The sequence below is a fragment of the Symsagittifera roscoffensis genome, chromosome 6, assembly GCF_963678635.1.
Source record: "Symsagittifera roscoffensis chromosome 6, txSymRosc1.1, whole genome shotgun sequence".
NCBI classification, from domain to species: Eukaryota; Metazoa; Xenacoelomorpha; order Acoela; family Convolutidae; genus Symsagittifera; species Symsagittifera roscoffensis.
This window is the reverse complement of record NC_087067.1, coordinates 29,953,887-29,967,322: the sequence shown is the minus strand read 5'-3', so window position 1 is coordinate 29,967,322 and position 13,436 is coordinate 29,953,887. Positions and strand designations below refer to the sequence as shown.

The 13,436-nt window shown below is 34.0% G+C and overlaps 1 protein-coding gene across 3 annotated transcripts; it reads right to left on the bottom strand.

Moving 5' to 3' along the window:
* Window positions 1-1,114: 1,114 nt before the first annotated feature.
* Window positions 1,115-11,456, bottom strand: LOC134847888 (homeobox protein 2-like). 3 transcript variants are annotated; one of them, XM_063865147.1, is made up of 9 exons: window positions 11,358-11,456; window positions 5,764-6,549; window positions 5,127-5,250; window positions 4,369-4,441; window positions 3,399-3,631; window positions 2,923-3,061; window positions 2,475-2,567; window positions 1,948-2,265; window positions 1,115-1,702 (listed from the first exon to the last, which is right to left on the bottom strand). In XM_063865147.1, exons 1-9 carry the CDS (start codon window positions 11,372-11,374, stop codon window positions 1,407-1,409), a joined length of 2,079 nt encoding a protein of 692 aa, XP_063721217.1. In that variant the 5' UTR covers window positions 11,375-11,456; the 3' UTR covers window positions 1,115-1,406. The 3 variants fall into 3 exon arrangements, with proteins under 3 accessions (XP_063721217.1, XP_063721218.1, XP_063721219.1); XM_063865148.1 differs by lacking the exon at window positions 11,358-11,456 and adding an exon at window positions 9,637-9,941; XM_063865149.1 differs by lacking the exon at window positions 11,358-11,456 and adding an exon at window positions 7,452-7,531.
* Between the last annotated feature and the right edge of the window lie 1,980 nt (window positions 11,457-13,436).

Sequence of the window (13,436 nt, the reverse complement as noted above, 5' to 3'; positions counted from 1 at the left end):
AACACGAAATAAATTCTTTAGAAAGAATAGCCAGTTACTTTGCTAGTACCACAAAACATTCCGACCATGTCTAAATAAACATGACAAAATTTTTTCATATTATTATCGTTTTTTTTGGGAGCGGTGTGATAAAAGGAGCTGAACAAAAAACGAGGATTAGGTTTATTCGACAGTCACAGTAAAATAAGCAATCTGAAAAAAAAAATTATAGAAAATAACTAAAAAAAAACAAAATATAAATCAATTTTTTCAATTTTTCTTTTTTTGAATTTTTGAAACTTTCAATTCCAAAAAAGCACTAAAATACTCAAAGTAAAATAACGCTTACATTACTTAAAAAAAACTAAGTTTTTTTGTTTTAAATTAAGCTATTGCAAGCTTACAAGCAATTAAAATAAGACTGCTTGCTCGCTTTATTCCTCGCTCGAAAATTGACAAAAAATCAAAAAATTCAGACCAGTTCATCTCGAAAATGGGAACATTTTCGAAAAAAAATTAATATCGTTCAAATTAAGGCTGAAAAGGTTTCAATATGATGTATCATTCTTAGCTTTCTGATATTGGTTTTGTATTTCATCTTAGTTGAAAAACAAAATAAGCTATCTTACTCGCTCTTTTTGCTTGAAATTTGACAAATTCAAAATATTAAACTTGGTTTCTGGCTACTGAGATCATGTTCTAGAAACTTTTAAGTTTCGGTCAAATCACAACCAAAAAGTCTTTAATATGATATATCATTTGACTTATTCCAATAATTGTTTGTGGTGCCTGATTTTGCCAACAAAATATCTAAAAAATATATTAGATGTTTATTTCGAAACAATCTTAATTTTGTTTGAAAACCCACCTTTACCGAGACCCTTCATCAATGTTTAATCCGGTAAAAAAATCAATTTGAACTGCTCTGAGCAAGCAATGCCAAACATGATTTTTTACCGCAGTTTGCGGAAATTTCAACGACTTTGGAAGATGTCGTCAAAAAGGGGAAAGTAAAATTGTTCAAAACTACTTGCAGATGAAAACGAGAGGAGCTTTAAAAAATTTCCAGCTGCCCATTAAAAATTGTGCCTCACTTCCTAATTTAAAAATTGGAACAAAATTTAAATTGTGCAACGTTTTCAATCCACGGAAATGATTTCAAATCAACATAAATATTTTTAAAATTAATGAAACGACAATTTATAAATCAATTTTAAATAAATTTTAACTGTTTAGCAGCAATAGTTAAAGCTTGTAGTTGTGACAGTATTTGGTGCGCATATTTTGGGTTTATGTGAAGGTTTTTGTGACATGTTTCTGATATGGCCAAACAAAAAACACAAACATAAATGGGCAAATTCACTAACAAGTTTTGAATAACTAAATTTGTTTACAAATTAACTCATAATTTCAAAAATTGGCTTTTTCTAAATTTTTGAACTGTTTTCTGAAGTCAAGTTGAGAACGTCAAACGTGGCTTGTTGACCAGTTTCTGTTTCACCATGGGTTGAGTGCGTTTCAGTCATTGCGTAACTGTTGCGTAATCCATCATTTTCATCGTTCGTGGAATTTTCCAGGTTGCCCGGCACTAGTTCAGATATGACGCTGTTCACTTCCGCCAGTTGTTCAGCCAATGAACTTTTCGGCTTTTTCGCTACTGGTTCGTCGATTTCGTCCACATCATTTCCGTTTTGGCACATGTTGAACGCTTTGTCCTCGCCTCCTTAAAAAATCCTCTGTAAGGTTTAAATGTACTTTTAATTGAAAGAAAAGCGATTCCTAATATCAGTTCACAACAATCTACATTTCAGGTAGTTTTCTGATTTCTCATAAAGATATTAGCCAAGTTGGTGTAAAAAGAGCCTACAAAAATATTTGACTAGGTGTTTCTAATAGAGAAAGCTTTTATGAACATTTTTGGACTCCTTACTTTTTTTTCAAAAAAGTGTATCCGATTTAAGCTCGTACCATATTCATCGGCTTTGTTTTCATTTTTTATCTGCATTTGTTGTTGGTTGTGCTGCAATGCCGATCTGTTATGTTCAATCAGCTCGTCCAAAAAAGATGCCGCTGATGCCACAACAGCAGTAGGATTAGTCCCTACTTGAGGGTTCAAATGCCCCCCGGGATTATTCTTGTTGAGGCCAGGCAGGGAATGTGGGTGGGGTTGTTGTTGTTTGTTGTTGCTACCCTCGAGAAGGAAGGGGAGCACTCCGGCGGGGTGTCCTGTCGCTAGGAGAGATAGGTTGTTGTGATTGGTCGCTGCCGCAGCTTGTTGCTGTTCGGCTGAAATAAATTTGAACCTGTTTTTTTTAATTGTGGATTAATCCAGAACCCGAAATTATTTTTTGCAGGCAAATAACTTTTTTGGCCAATTTTGTCATGAAGCGCAAGTGAAGAAAATTTGATTTCAAGTTTATTTCATAACTTTGGGTTTTTTAATCATAAATTTTTCGAGCACATGAAGTTTTTTTGAGTAAAGATCTGAATCTCACCAAAATGATTTTTGCGTTTGATTTCCTTCCTTCTGTTGGCAAACCAGTTGTACACTTTCACTGCAGTTACCAACTTTTCATCGTGACCTTGACCTGAGAGAAGAAGAATGAATGTAAATAAACCAAAAAATTAGTATTTGTGAACCCTAAAATAAAAATAGGGCAAACTGATAGATAATCCGGGAATATTTAAACTGCTGTGCTTAAAATAATGTTGAAATTACTACGAGAAATTAAATGTTTGAACCAAAACAATCTTTAAAAATTATTTTTTCTGCAATTTGAAAATGATTTCTGAAATATGTTAACAATTTGCTATTTTAGAGCGGCTAATGTCTTTTCGTTTTCGATTAAGTTAACAGATGTGAATAATAAAGAGAGATATATCAGCTATAGTCTATAATTAGTGGCCACTCATGGTCATTATTACAGTGCACGATATGCGTACCAGTGGAGTCGATGAGTTGGTTGCATGCCTGCGCTATCTCCTCCCTCTTGGCGTCGTCCGGGTAGGGATTCACATGGTAGAACTTCTCCAACAGACACACACAGCTCTCCTTCCACACAAATCGATCACGCTTCTTCACCTAAACAGAGTTTTAGCGTACAGAATTTCTTATGTAATTTTCGAAGCAATATGGCAAAGCAGGGTACTTATGATAATTTCAGGGAGAACCAATATGATCAATTCGATCATGATCAGAATCCTCCTTAGCAAACTTTTTTCTTTATTTTTTCCTTTTTCTTTTTTTTTCTGGCATTTCATGTTAAAACACAACTTTTTTTTATAAATGTATGTTTTTTAGCGTCAAGTTTCCTGGAAATTCAAAAACTTGCTGCATAGTTTGAACAAAATTATCAAAAAGTAGGTAACATTTTGGAAATTAATTTACTGAAATAGCAAAAAATGTCAACTTTTCTTACCTGTTGAATTGGCTGACCAACTGCTGAATACCCATTACTGCCTCCATCACTTGCGCCATTCTTACTGCTGTTGGTTCCCACTGGACTATTGTTGTTGTTGTTGTTGTTGTTTATTTGTTGTCCCGTGATTGTGTTTGAGGTCGGAGGAGTCTGTGAGATATTTGATCCTTCGTTGATGGGTGAATTGCCTCTAGAACTGTTGCTGTGCACTGGCGATACCATGTCTCCGCTCGCTAAAATATTTTTTGTTTTTAAACTCAAAAACGAGAATTGATTGATTTGTAACCAGTTAAAAAAATATTTTGTCAAACAACTTTGAAACAAAAATTATTTAAACATTACTTTGTAGGTACGAACACGCAAAACATTAATATTCTATGAAAGCAAAATTGAATCGATTATTTTTAAGAAAAATCATAATAATAATAAAAATAAAAAATTCTTTTACGTCAATGGTTTTAATTCAACTCAAACAATAGTTAAAATGATAAAATAAAGCAATACTTTTTTCTAGTAGGGATCTGGGTCTCCCGCATTGTCTTGTAGCTTGCTGGTAAGTGTTTCCAATTCGTCTATTAAGAACCCGATTTACAGTGCTATGGGTTAGCCCGAGCATTTTTGCTATTTGCCGACCACTAACGGGCTCACTGATCTCCGCTAATCGGTCGTAAGTTCGATATATTTCAGCAGCTGTTTCGGAGCTTATTGTTATGCCACGCATTTCAAAAAAAAAACGAAACGATTCTTAAGACTGGCGCAAATGTTCAGACCGAGCAAAAACGTTGAAACAAATGCTCCACTTTTGAACATGAAACAAATTGATAGTCGAAAAGAATTATGTCAAAAGAAATGAAACAACCGTTTTGAGAAATCGAGCTCAAAATTGTTGCTAGTTTTTTTAAGCGATGAGACCAAAAAACTATTAAAATGAAAATCGAGTGTTATTAGACGATTTCAAAATAGTGTTTACCTTCTCGTTTCCGCTTCTCGTCCAGATACCATTTGTAGATGTTGGTCCTTGTGGAGTCCTTCATCCAAACTCCCTAAGCAAAATAAAATTAGTTTAGATTTTATGTAATAATATATAGATGCTGGAGAGTTAGAACTTGTACTTGGTTGAAGTACATTACAGAAAAAAAAATTTTGACAAAATTTAAACAGAACAATTTCAGCAGCAACTTTTAAGGATAGATATGCAAAATTTTTACCTGAAATAGTCCCGTTTTTAAAAATTGCATTTTATCGAAATTTGGTTATTCCTTAAAACTCACCGTTTAAAATTTCCCAGATTTAATTTTTTCAGTTTTTTCTCATGTCATTTAGCTATCTTTTCAATTTCGCTTGCCTGTGCACCGAATTTTTAGTTTTTTTTTGGTTTTTTTGGGAGAGCTCGGAAAACTAACTTTGATCAAACATAAAAAAGGCCTACAAAATTTTCGAGCATGGAGATTCCCACATCCGCAACTCTTATTGACTGAGAATACATACATAATAACAATTAATTAACTTCAGGCAACTGCTTTGTGGGTAGTTCATAAATTTACAAACTACTCCAACAATTTTACTGCCTAGGAGAGCACCATTGGACCTACAAGTCCGTTCGCAGGTGTCTCAGGGACATATGTTTAAAACACATGGTTCTTCACATAATCTTGCAATGCCGATTGCAGAATATTATTGATGTAATTGAAGTTAAGGCGGGGAGATGGTGGTGGTTTTAGTAGGTACCTGGTGTAGGAATTGTGAGATGTAGCTCTGGCTGACCCCTGTCTTCTCCGCCACCTGGTGCTGCTTGATCCCGTGACACATCATGAAGTTCTTGATCTCCTCCTTAGTGTCCACCACAGACATACTGAAGCACAGATAGCAACGCTTCATTTTCATTTTTGTACCATTTAACAAAAAACTCAATTTTTTGTTATCAGCAGTGGTTGCAGAATTTTGTATGGAAACCAAATTCGTTTAGGTTTGAGCATTCAGCCTGTACTCCAATTTTCATTGTATTTGGGAGGATGGACTATAAAAAAGAGTCGTCGAAGCAAACGTTTGAACTGGAAAATGGTGAAGTAGTTTCAAAAACAATACCGCTGATTGACAAACAATAGTTACTTGACTTGCATTTTTCTTGGTGTTTTTTTACCATACCCAAGCTTTGGCTATTTGCATTCACCCCCTCTGTCACCCCGAGATTTTCTAAATGCTAGAATGTAATTTATTCTACATACGTGAAAAAGTCAAAAGATTGCGATATTTTTTCATGCAAATTACCGTATTAACAATTTTTAGACGATTTTTTGCTTGTTTTTGCGGGACGGCTACTAAGAAAACTGGGAAAACGCTGATTGCTTAAAGATGAACCACTTACGACTGTAGCTGCATCAATTGCTCGTCATCGTCGCTGATTGTGGTCGGGTCGCCTAGGGACGCATTCACCCCGCCCATACTCTCCCGCTTCAAATTCACGGGCGAGTTAGCCCCACCCCCTCCATTGATATGACTCATCTGGTTCAAAATTGAGTTTTCAGCCGCGTTTGTTGATCCCAAATGAAATCCGACCAAACTACCCGCGAGTCCAGCACTGGCCGGTGAAGCCGCCTGGTTATGAAGTCCTCCAATTCCGGGAATGGTCATGCCCTGTGAACACATCAAAGCAGCCGCCAAATTTCTCTGAGCCAAGCTCGACTGAATGCCATTTTGCTGCATATGTGCATTTCCGTTCACAAAGTTTCCATTAGTCATCGCGTTGAAAAATGCATGTTGTAGAGCCAAAGATCGCAAATATTCGGCTCCCGTTGTCGCCGAGTTCAGAGATCCCAGTTGGCCGATCGTTCCAGGAAGCAGATTTCCTTTCGAGTTGGGTGACAATTCTTGCTTGATTTCCTTTCCCGGAGGTGAGTTGGCTTCAACACCAGTGGAAAATCCAGTCGAATCAATTTTTTCCATCGAATCCAATCCTTGTACGATTTGATTTTTTGTCAAACCTGAATTTTTGAGTCGCCTCAACAACTCAATTTGCTCTATTGTATATTTGAGGTCGGGTGGGCTATTGGGCGCCGAGTTGGCGTTCGGACAATTGATCGGCGTCGGAGGTTGAACCAAAGTCGGCGAATTGGTTACTGCCGGTGCGTTGGTTGACGAAAACATGGTCGGCCTAAGCGAATCAATAGTTTCAAAAACGGACTTAAACCCGAAATAATCAGGGGCCGAAAAATATTGACTATTTGCAAACATTTTGAACAACTTGGTTTCTTTGTACTCAAAGTTTGGGAATTTTACAAATAGCGTTGACAGTCTTTGCCGAATGTTTGCGCCATAATTTGACTTGCGCACTAGCAAAAAAGATCCTAACAAATTAAAGTTTGGTTTCCTTGGAAGTCAAAAATGAAAAGTCTGTTAAAAAACGAGTTGACCTCACCTATTTCAGTACTTCTTAATGAACAAAAGTCAGCCGTATTTCCGCTTTGTTATTACAATATGTTGAAAAAGGTGTGAAATTTTTAAGTGAGAAAAAAAGTAATATGGTTAATCTTGTCAACAAACGTTTCTAGATAAAGCCAGTTAAGTTAAAAATGTGAATGAATTGCTAATTGATTTGTTTATTATGACTCGAGCAATTTTAAGCCCGTCGGCGATAAGATAAAAATTTAAAAACAAAAGGTTGGTTATGTTAAAACGAAACGTGAAATTAAAATTACTTTTACTTCTCTGTTTCGGCGCTTTTTAGTATTAAAATTAACTTACTTAGTTGAAAAAGGTGGGAAAATTAGCTAGACAAATAGATGAGCCGCTAGTTCTTCGATATATAATTTTTCAAAGTTGAATCAATTAAGCTTTTCACAAAAAACTACTTGCCTGAGTATTTTGAATTAGTTTTTCTTTGTTATTTTTTGAGTTTTCACTTTTTTCTTAGTAAGTATGCTGCTGTTAATTGTTTTTGTTTTAGTTTTTTGTTAAACTAGCACTTAATTCCTCTCAAGATCGACGTTGGCTACTAAAGAGTAAAGTGCTAAGACGGTAAAACAGGGGATTTTTTAAAGTAAATTGTTGCCTTACTCTTTAAATTTTGTTAAAAGTACTTATTCGGGAATTATAAGAGAGAGGATAGTATAAGAACTGCGACCAATGAATGCAATTTATTCTCTTGTTGAGAAATAAAACAAAACAAAAAATAAGGAATTAAGGGAAAAATAAATAAATAGCTAGATATGGGTACCTTTTGAAAGTGCATTTAGTACTTGCTATCCCCACTTAGCAGAAAATCTATTATAAGTAGCACAAGCGGGCAGAATTTGTTAAAACGTCAAAACATTTTGAGTTATTACCTGGCCATTAAATAAATGGAAAGCTCTTTTTTAATGCTCCGTTTACGTAGTCTAAGTTAATTACGAAATTATAATTCCTTTCCTGTAGCTTTATTTCTTTTTACTTAAGTTTCGGTGATCGCTTCAGCGGTTACCATAAAATCCCCACCGACAAAAAGTAATATTAATTATATTTTTCCCTGAAAAGGGCATAGAAATTTACTTAGTTAATTTCCAAAAATGTTAACTCTAAGTTCACCTGAGCATAATTGACATCTAAAAAGAAACTGCTCAACATTAATGACAATCGATAGCAATTTCTAAACCCGAATTTAATCTCGCAAAAACCAACTTAAAAAAATCGAAACAATGAAATTGCAGTACCGATGCGACTAACTATTCACTTAAGGCCTTTTGTTGTTTGCTCTGACGAAAGATGATCAAGATTTTTGTTAAATTAATTTTCAAATTAGAGTTGAAACAGTCTAACCATCGTCATGCTGCTGTCGTCACCAAAGGAAGCATCACAAAGCAAAATCAAGAAAATCCGGACGCCTGCTATACGGGTAGCTCAGAATGATCCGATCAAACGTTTAAAATAATTTGAATACCTTTACCTTCACTTCAGTCTTCAGTGGCGGTTTTTCGGAAAATTCGGACCAATTTTTTTTTAGGTCGACCAACTTTTTTCTAATTTTTTTTTTTAAAACAGGCCAAAAAACGGCGTTTTTGGCCACTTTTTGAGAAAATTTTGACAAAAAAATGCGTTTTGTTGGCGCGCGCTCCCCCCTCAAAATTAGTTTTATTGGCGCCAAGGCTCCTTTAGAAAATATTTGAGGTTGGCCAGCCAAAAATGGATATCGTTAAGTTATACCAAAACTTTGGCAACCAGAATTGAGGGGGGGGGGGGGGGTGCGGTGGCCCACCGCTTCCTCCCCTTGGCACGCTAAAGAATACCCTTTATTTTTGTTTTTGTACAACCATCAAAAATGTGACAAAAATTTCGATATTCTAAGTTTGCCTCCTAGGCAAAGCTTCAAAATGTTCAAAAAAAATGTTCTGTTTCGGAAGAACTGGTCTGAGTTTTTCCGATTTTCAGACCAAACTTCACACAATATGATAAAATTGAATTCATTTCCGATGAGACATAATTTAAATCTACTGCAAGTTTTACGTTATTTTAGTTATATTCATTTCCATTCTGCAACATTTTGCCTAATTTAGCCGCCCTGTTTAAAAAGTTATAAGAGCTCACAAAAAGTATATAGATATTTTTTTCGAGTTTGTTTATTTTTCTTTCATTTTCTTCTCTTCTCAAATCACTGTGGTCGGAAAATTCTGTCCTACGTCCTACTTCATAGCAACCCGCTCTGTTTGTTCATGTTTGAAACCTTTAATTTTTTGAAACATTTCATTTTTGAAACGCTTCCTATTGAAACACTTCATTCTTTCAAATTAAGTAATTGGATTACAGAAGCGGAAAAAAAACAGATTACTTTGGGTTAGCCATAGGTTACAAAACCCTCTTGAGTGTGCATGGAGTATGATTACCCAGCCGATTTAGGGGCGGATTTAGGGGCGGAATTGGCAGGGGCGGATTTAGGATTTTCTCGAGGGGGGGGGGGGCGGGTTTTTTTCAAAAAATGTTGGAAAATTATATTGACCTTTTTTATGTCGACAAAATTAATTTTCCGAGCGCTCCCAGAACACTTTGACCCTTTTGGACAAAATTTTTGCGTCTAAGGCACCTTCAAAAAAATTTTTAGGGTTGGTTAGTGAGGTGGCCGAATACCTGAGGGAAATTTACCACCCTAATAAAACATGTTTGAGAGCAGAAGGTTCAGTTTAAATATTCAAGTTCTTAAAACCACTTGAAGGGAAGAGTCTTTTTCTGCCAAAATAATTGGCTGGGTTTCCAAAAATCTGCTGAGTCTTACCTTTTTTTAATTTGAGCTGTGTAAATGCTGACTTTTTTGTGAAATCAAGTTCGAATGAATTGTTTTATTTTTTAAGGAATTAGTTGATTATTCGTGCTTATGAAACTTATCTTCTATTCACCGTGTTTTCATCAGAATATTTGTATTATTTTTTCTAGTTTTGCTTTTTTTTCTGTTGGGAGTATAAATGCGTAAGAGCGCAATATGAAGTTGGAGAAGACAGTTTTTTTTATTTTGTAGAGGGAATATCTATGTCTAATTGTGTAATATCTCTAGCAGGTAGCTTTTCTGCGTTATACAAGCATCTTCAAAGATTGAGCAGCAAAATTAAGTAAAAATTGATAAAAATTTAATTTTATTATTATTTAAAACAGCAGATGTTCCGAGGGGGAAAGTAACGCATTAGTTTATAGTGATTTTTTAATAAAAAGTCGAGTATGAATTATTAACAGTTTTTAAACTAGCATCTGTTCTTGTTTTACGTTTGTGTTCGTATTAGAAACTTATAACTAAGAGTATTGCATGCGCGCCTGTTATCAAATATTAATTGCAGCCACTTTTATAAAAACTCTCTTCATTTTTTAAATATATTTTTTCTTCCATTTTTCCTCTCATCGAAGCTCATCCCTTAAACTGGTTTCACTTTTTACTATCTTATTTCCTAATCCTGAAATGTATAATGGGACACATATTGCACTAATGCGAAATGAACCGACAGTCTCATCAGCAGAAAACTTAGTATCAGACCAATTTTTAGCAACAAATAATATGATGAATACAATTGTTAAAAAGAGATACGAGAAGGCGCAGAATTTTGGTTTCGACCGATTTGACTTGCCTCAAAAACTTCAATTTTTCTTTTTGAGAAGAATTATGCCTACGTTGGTTTAAGTTTTTAGCCGCTCTGTGCTCTTAAACCAATATGTTTACTAGAACAAAATAGATTCATTGATATAAACTCTGTTTTGATATTGAATAATTTTATATGATATTTCTTCACCTCCAGAAGTGTTGAAATACTCCAACAAATGAAATAATTCCTCATACAACCGTCCATTTTGCCATTTTCATTGACGGCCAGGTTACTGTTTTTCATTTGTTTTTTAAGAAGCACAATCATTTCAGAGTTTTAAAATTATCTGTAAAATTAAAAACAACTGACGGTATTAATGAAGCTATACTTTCGCTAGATGATATGGAAAACGGTTGCAGTTTCGTAGGCCATCTTTACCTCTGGAAATTATCTATGTTTTTTTTTAATTATCTAATCTAATCTAAGCAAAAAAAAATATTTTCTGCTGGCTTAGATTATTATCATTATCAATGATTTTTTCTGTTCTTTAATAAATCGGCTTGTTTTGTTCGCTCCAAGTGAATTGAACTTGGAGAATTGGTTTGAATTAAGTGGCTAGCCATCAGTATTATTGTTTCTTACTCATATATGTCATTTTTACTCAAGGTGGGTTTCAATTATGCATGATGTTGATGTTTAGCGCTCAATCGAGAGGCAGGGAAGGGAATTCGGAAATAGAAAGACGAATCAATGCAAAATGAACGTATCGATTTTTTAAATGCCTCCACAAAAACTATTTTGATGACAAAAATGACTTCAATTTCGAAATTTTCTGGTGCTCATTCTTATTATCTGTTCAATTAAAGTTTTGCAAAACTTGAAAAACGAAATGTATTTTTTAGAAAGAAATAAATAAAACGGAACTCACCTTGAAAGAAAATACATCTTTGAGTTTTTAGCTCAACTGTTCAGAAAGTATCAGTATTATGAAATGATTCGACTGATTGTTTTCAGCTAATTAATTCCGATTTGAGTTAAATGGGATAAAAACACAAAATTGTTTGTTTATTTAAGAAGTAAAGCCTTCGACCGGCCCCACCCTTAGATTGATTGTTCGTGGGAAAAATAAATAGGCCTCTTAGCTGTTATTTGTTATTTTTTCCATTGATACTTAAATTCCATTCATTTTTTCACCCAGGATTAAAAGTGGGTTACTTAATTTTTTGTTTGCAAGGCCCTAAGGGTGCTAATTTAAAGATCAGAATTAAAATAATAGTCCAGCTTGGTCGAGAATACCTTTAGCAATTAGAATGAAATCCTGTGAAAAATTAAAAAAATGTTTTCAGATACATTGTCCAAAAACTTATCCTAGGAGTTTTTAGAATTTTGACCAAGGAAAACCAAAATTCTGACATAAGAAAACAAAAGAACAATACATGAAGATATTTTGATATTTGAAGCAGAACTCAGTCTCTATTTCGAAATCAACCAAAATCAATTAATTCTATTTGCTATTTTTTTGTTTTCCGAATTTTGTAGGATGCCTTCTACCATCTCCGAAAAGTGATTGCCGTAATTACCAAAAACAGAAATTTTTGAATTGATTCAAATTTATATTGATTTCTATCTTGAAAAAACTGAACGAAACTGTGATTGGCAAGCGCAATTGCGGTGTTCAATATAGTTTCAGATTGATCAGCAAATAACTGAAAATTGCGGTTGTAAAAAGTTGTCAAAGGGTATAATTCATTCTCTAAAAATTCTTGGCTATTAGATTTGAGGATGGAGTAACCAATGACAAGAAGATGGGAACTACAGTTCTGGCTCTCATCTTTGATTTTACCAAATTAAACAAAACTTGGTTCGAAATTATCTCTTTTTATTTTTCTGCAATTGCTGAATACGTTTTTTTCTGAGAGACCTCGCTAGCAGATATTATCATAATCATGAAACATGTATGTCCAGAGACATCGGATAAAAACTCATCGTTTCGAGATATTTTTTTCTGAAATGTCAAATGTTGCCCTGAAATAATGGATTAAGTTTTGGCCTTCGAAGATGTTTTCAAAAAATAGTTTATAAAAAGTCTGAGCGAGCAAAATATTAACATTTTTATTGCAATTTTATGAAAACTGAATTAGAAAAAAGCGAGCGATAGTTCAAAAAAAGTAAGTCGGAAAAATTCAAATTTGTTTTTTTTTCAGAGACCAAGAAATCGATTTCACTGTTACAAATAATGACAGTGATGTTGGCAGATTTTTGGAAACAACGATATTTTAAAAAAAAAAAGATGACGGTTCATTCAGTCACTCTGAATGGAAATTCATTACAACCAAAAAATATGCCAGTAAGAATGATATTAAGTCCAATAAAAAGAAAAACTAAGAGAAGCTGCCCAAACTAGCTCCAAAAACATTGGACTTAGAATAATTTTTTTTTGCACACAAAAATATCAAAAGAAAAAAAGAAATATTATGAAACAAAATGAAATAAACCAGATGAGGTGCATGAGTTGAAAAAAATGCAGTAAATAACATCCCGCAAAATTTCATTCCCGTTTGATACGAAACAATTTACGACTAGTAAATGAGACTGGACAGAAACTGAGCAATTTTTCCGCTAGTACATGCTTGGGCAATTTAAACATCTAAATTGCTAGAGCAAAAAAACCCTCAAAGTTTAAAATTTGTAGTTTATATATACTTTCAGGTGAAATTAAAGTTTCATAATTTGAGTTATCTTTAAAAAAACACACATTTATTTACCAATCGAGTTTGTCCAGCAAATTTAGTCAGAACCATCATTTGTATGTCTTTTCATTTAAACAGAGGTAAAAAATTTTGTTGTTTTCAAAAAAATTCCCTAATCTGTTTTTGAAATTTTTTTTTGCGGCTTTGATCTATTTACTGTAAAAAGAAGAAAAACCAACAAAATAAAGTGAAAAGTCAAAAACAATAGATCTTAAAAAAAGACAAACTCTATCGCTGAAGTTTTTGCGAACAACAGA

Excerpts from the sequence above, each read along its gene's own strand:
- LOC134847888 (XM_063865147.1), bottom strand. Across the intron at positions 4,442-5,126 it reads TCTCACAATTCCTACACCAG|GGAGTTTGGATGAAGGACTC; the intron begins GTACCTACTAAA and ends TATTTTGCTTAG. Across the intron at positions 3,632-4,368 it reads CGAGAAGCGGAAACGAGAAG|CGAGCGGAGACATGGTATCG; the intron begins GTAAACACTATT and ends AAAATATTTTAG.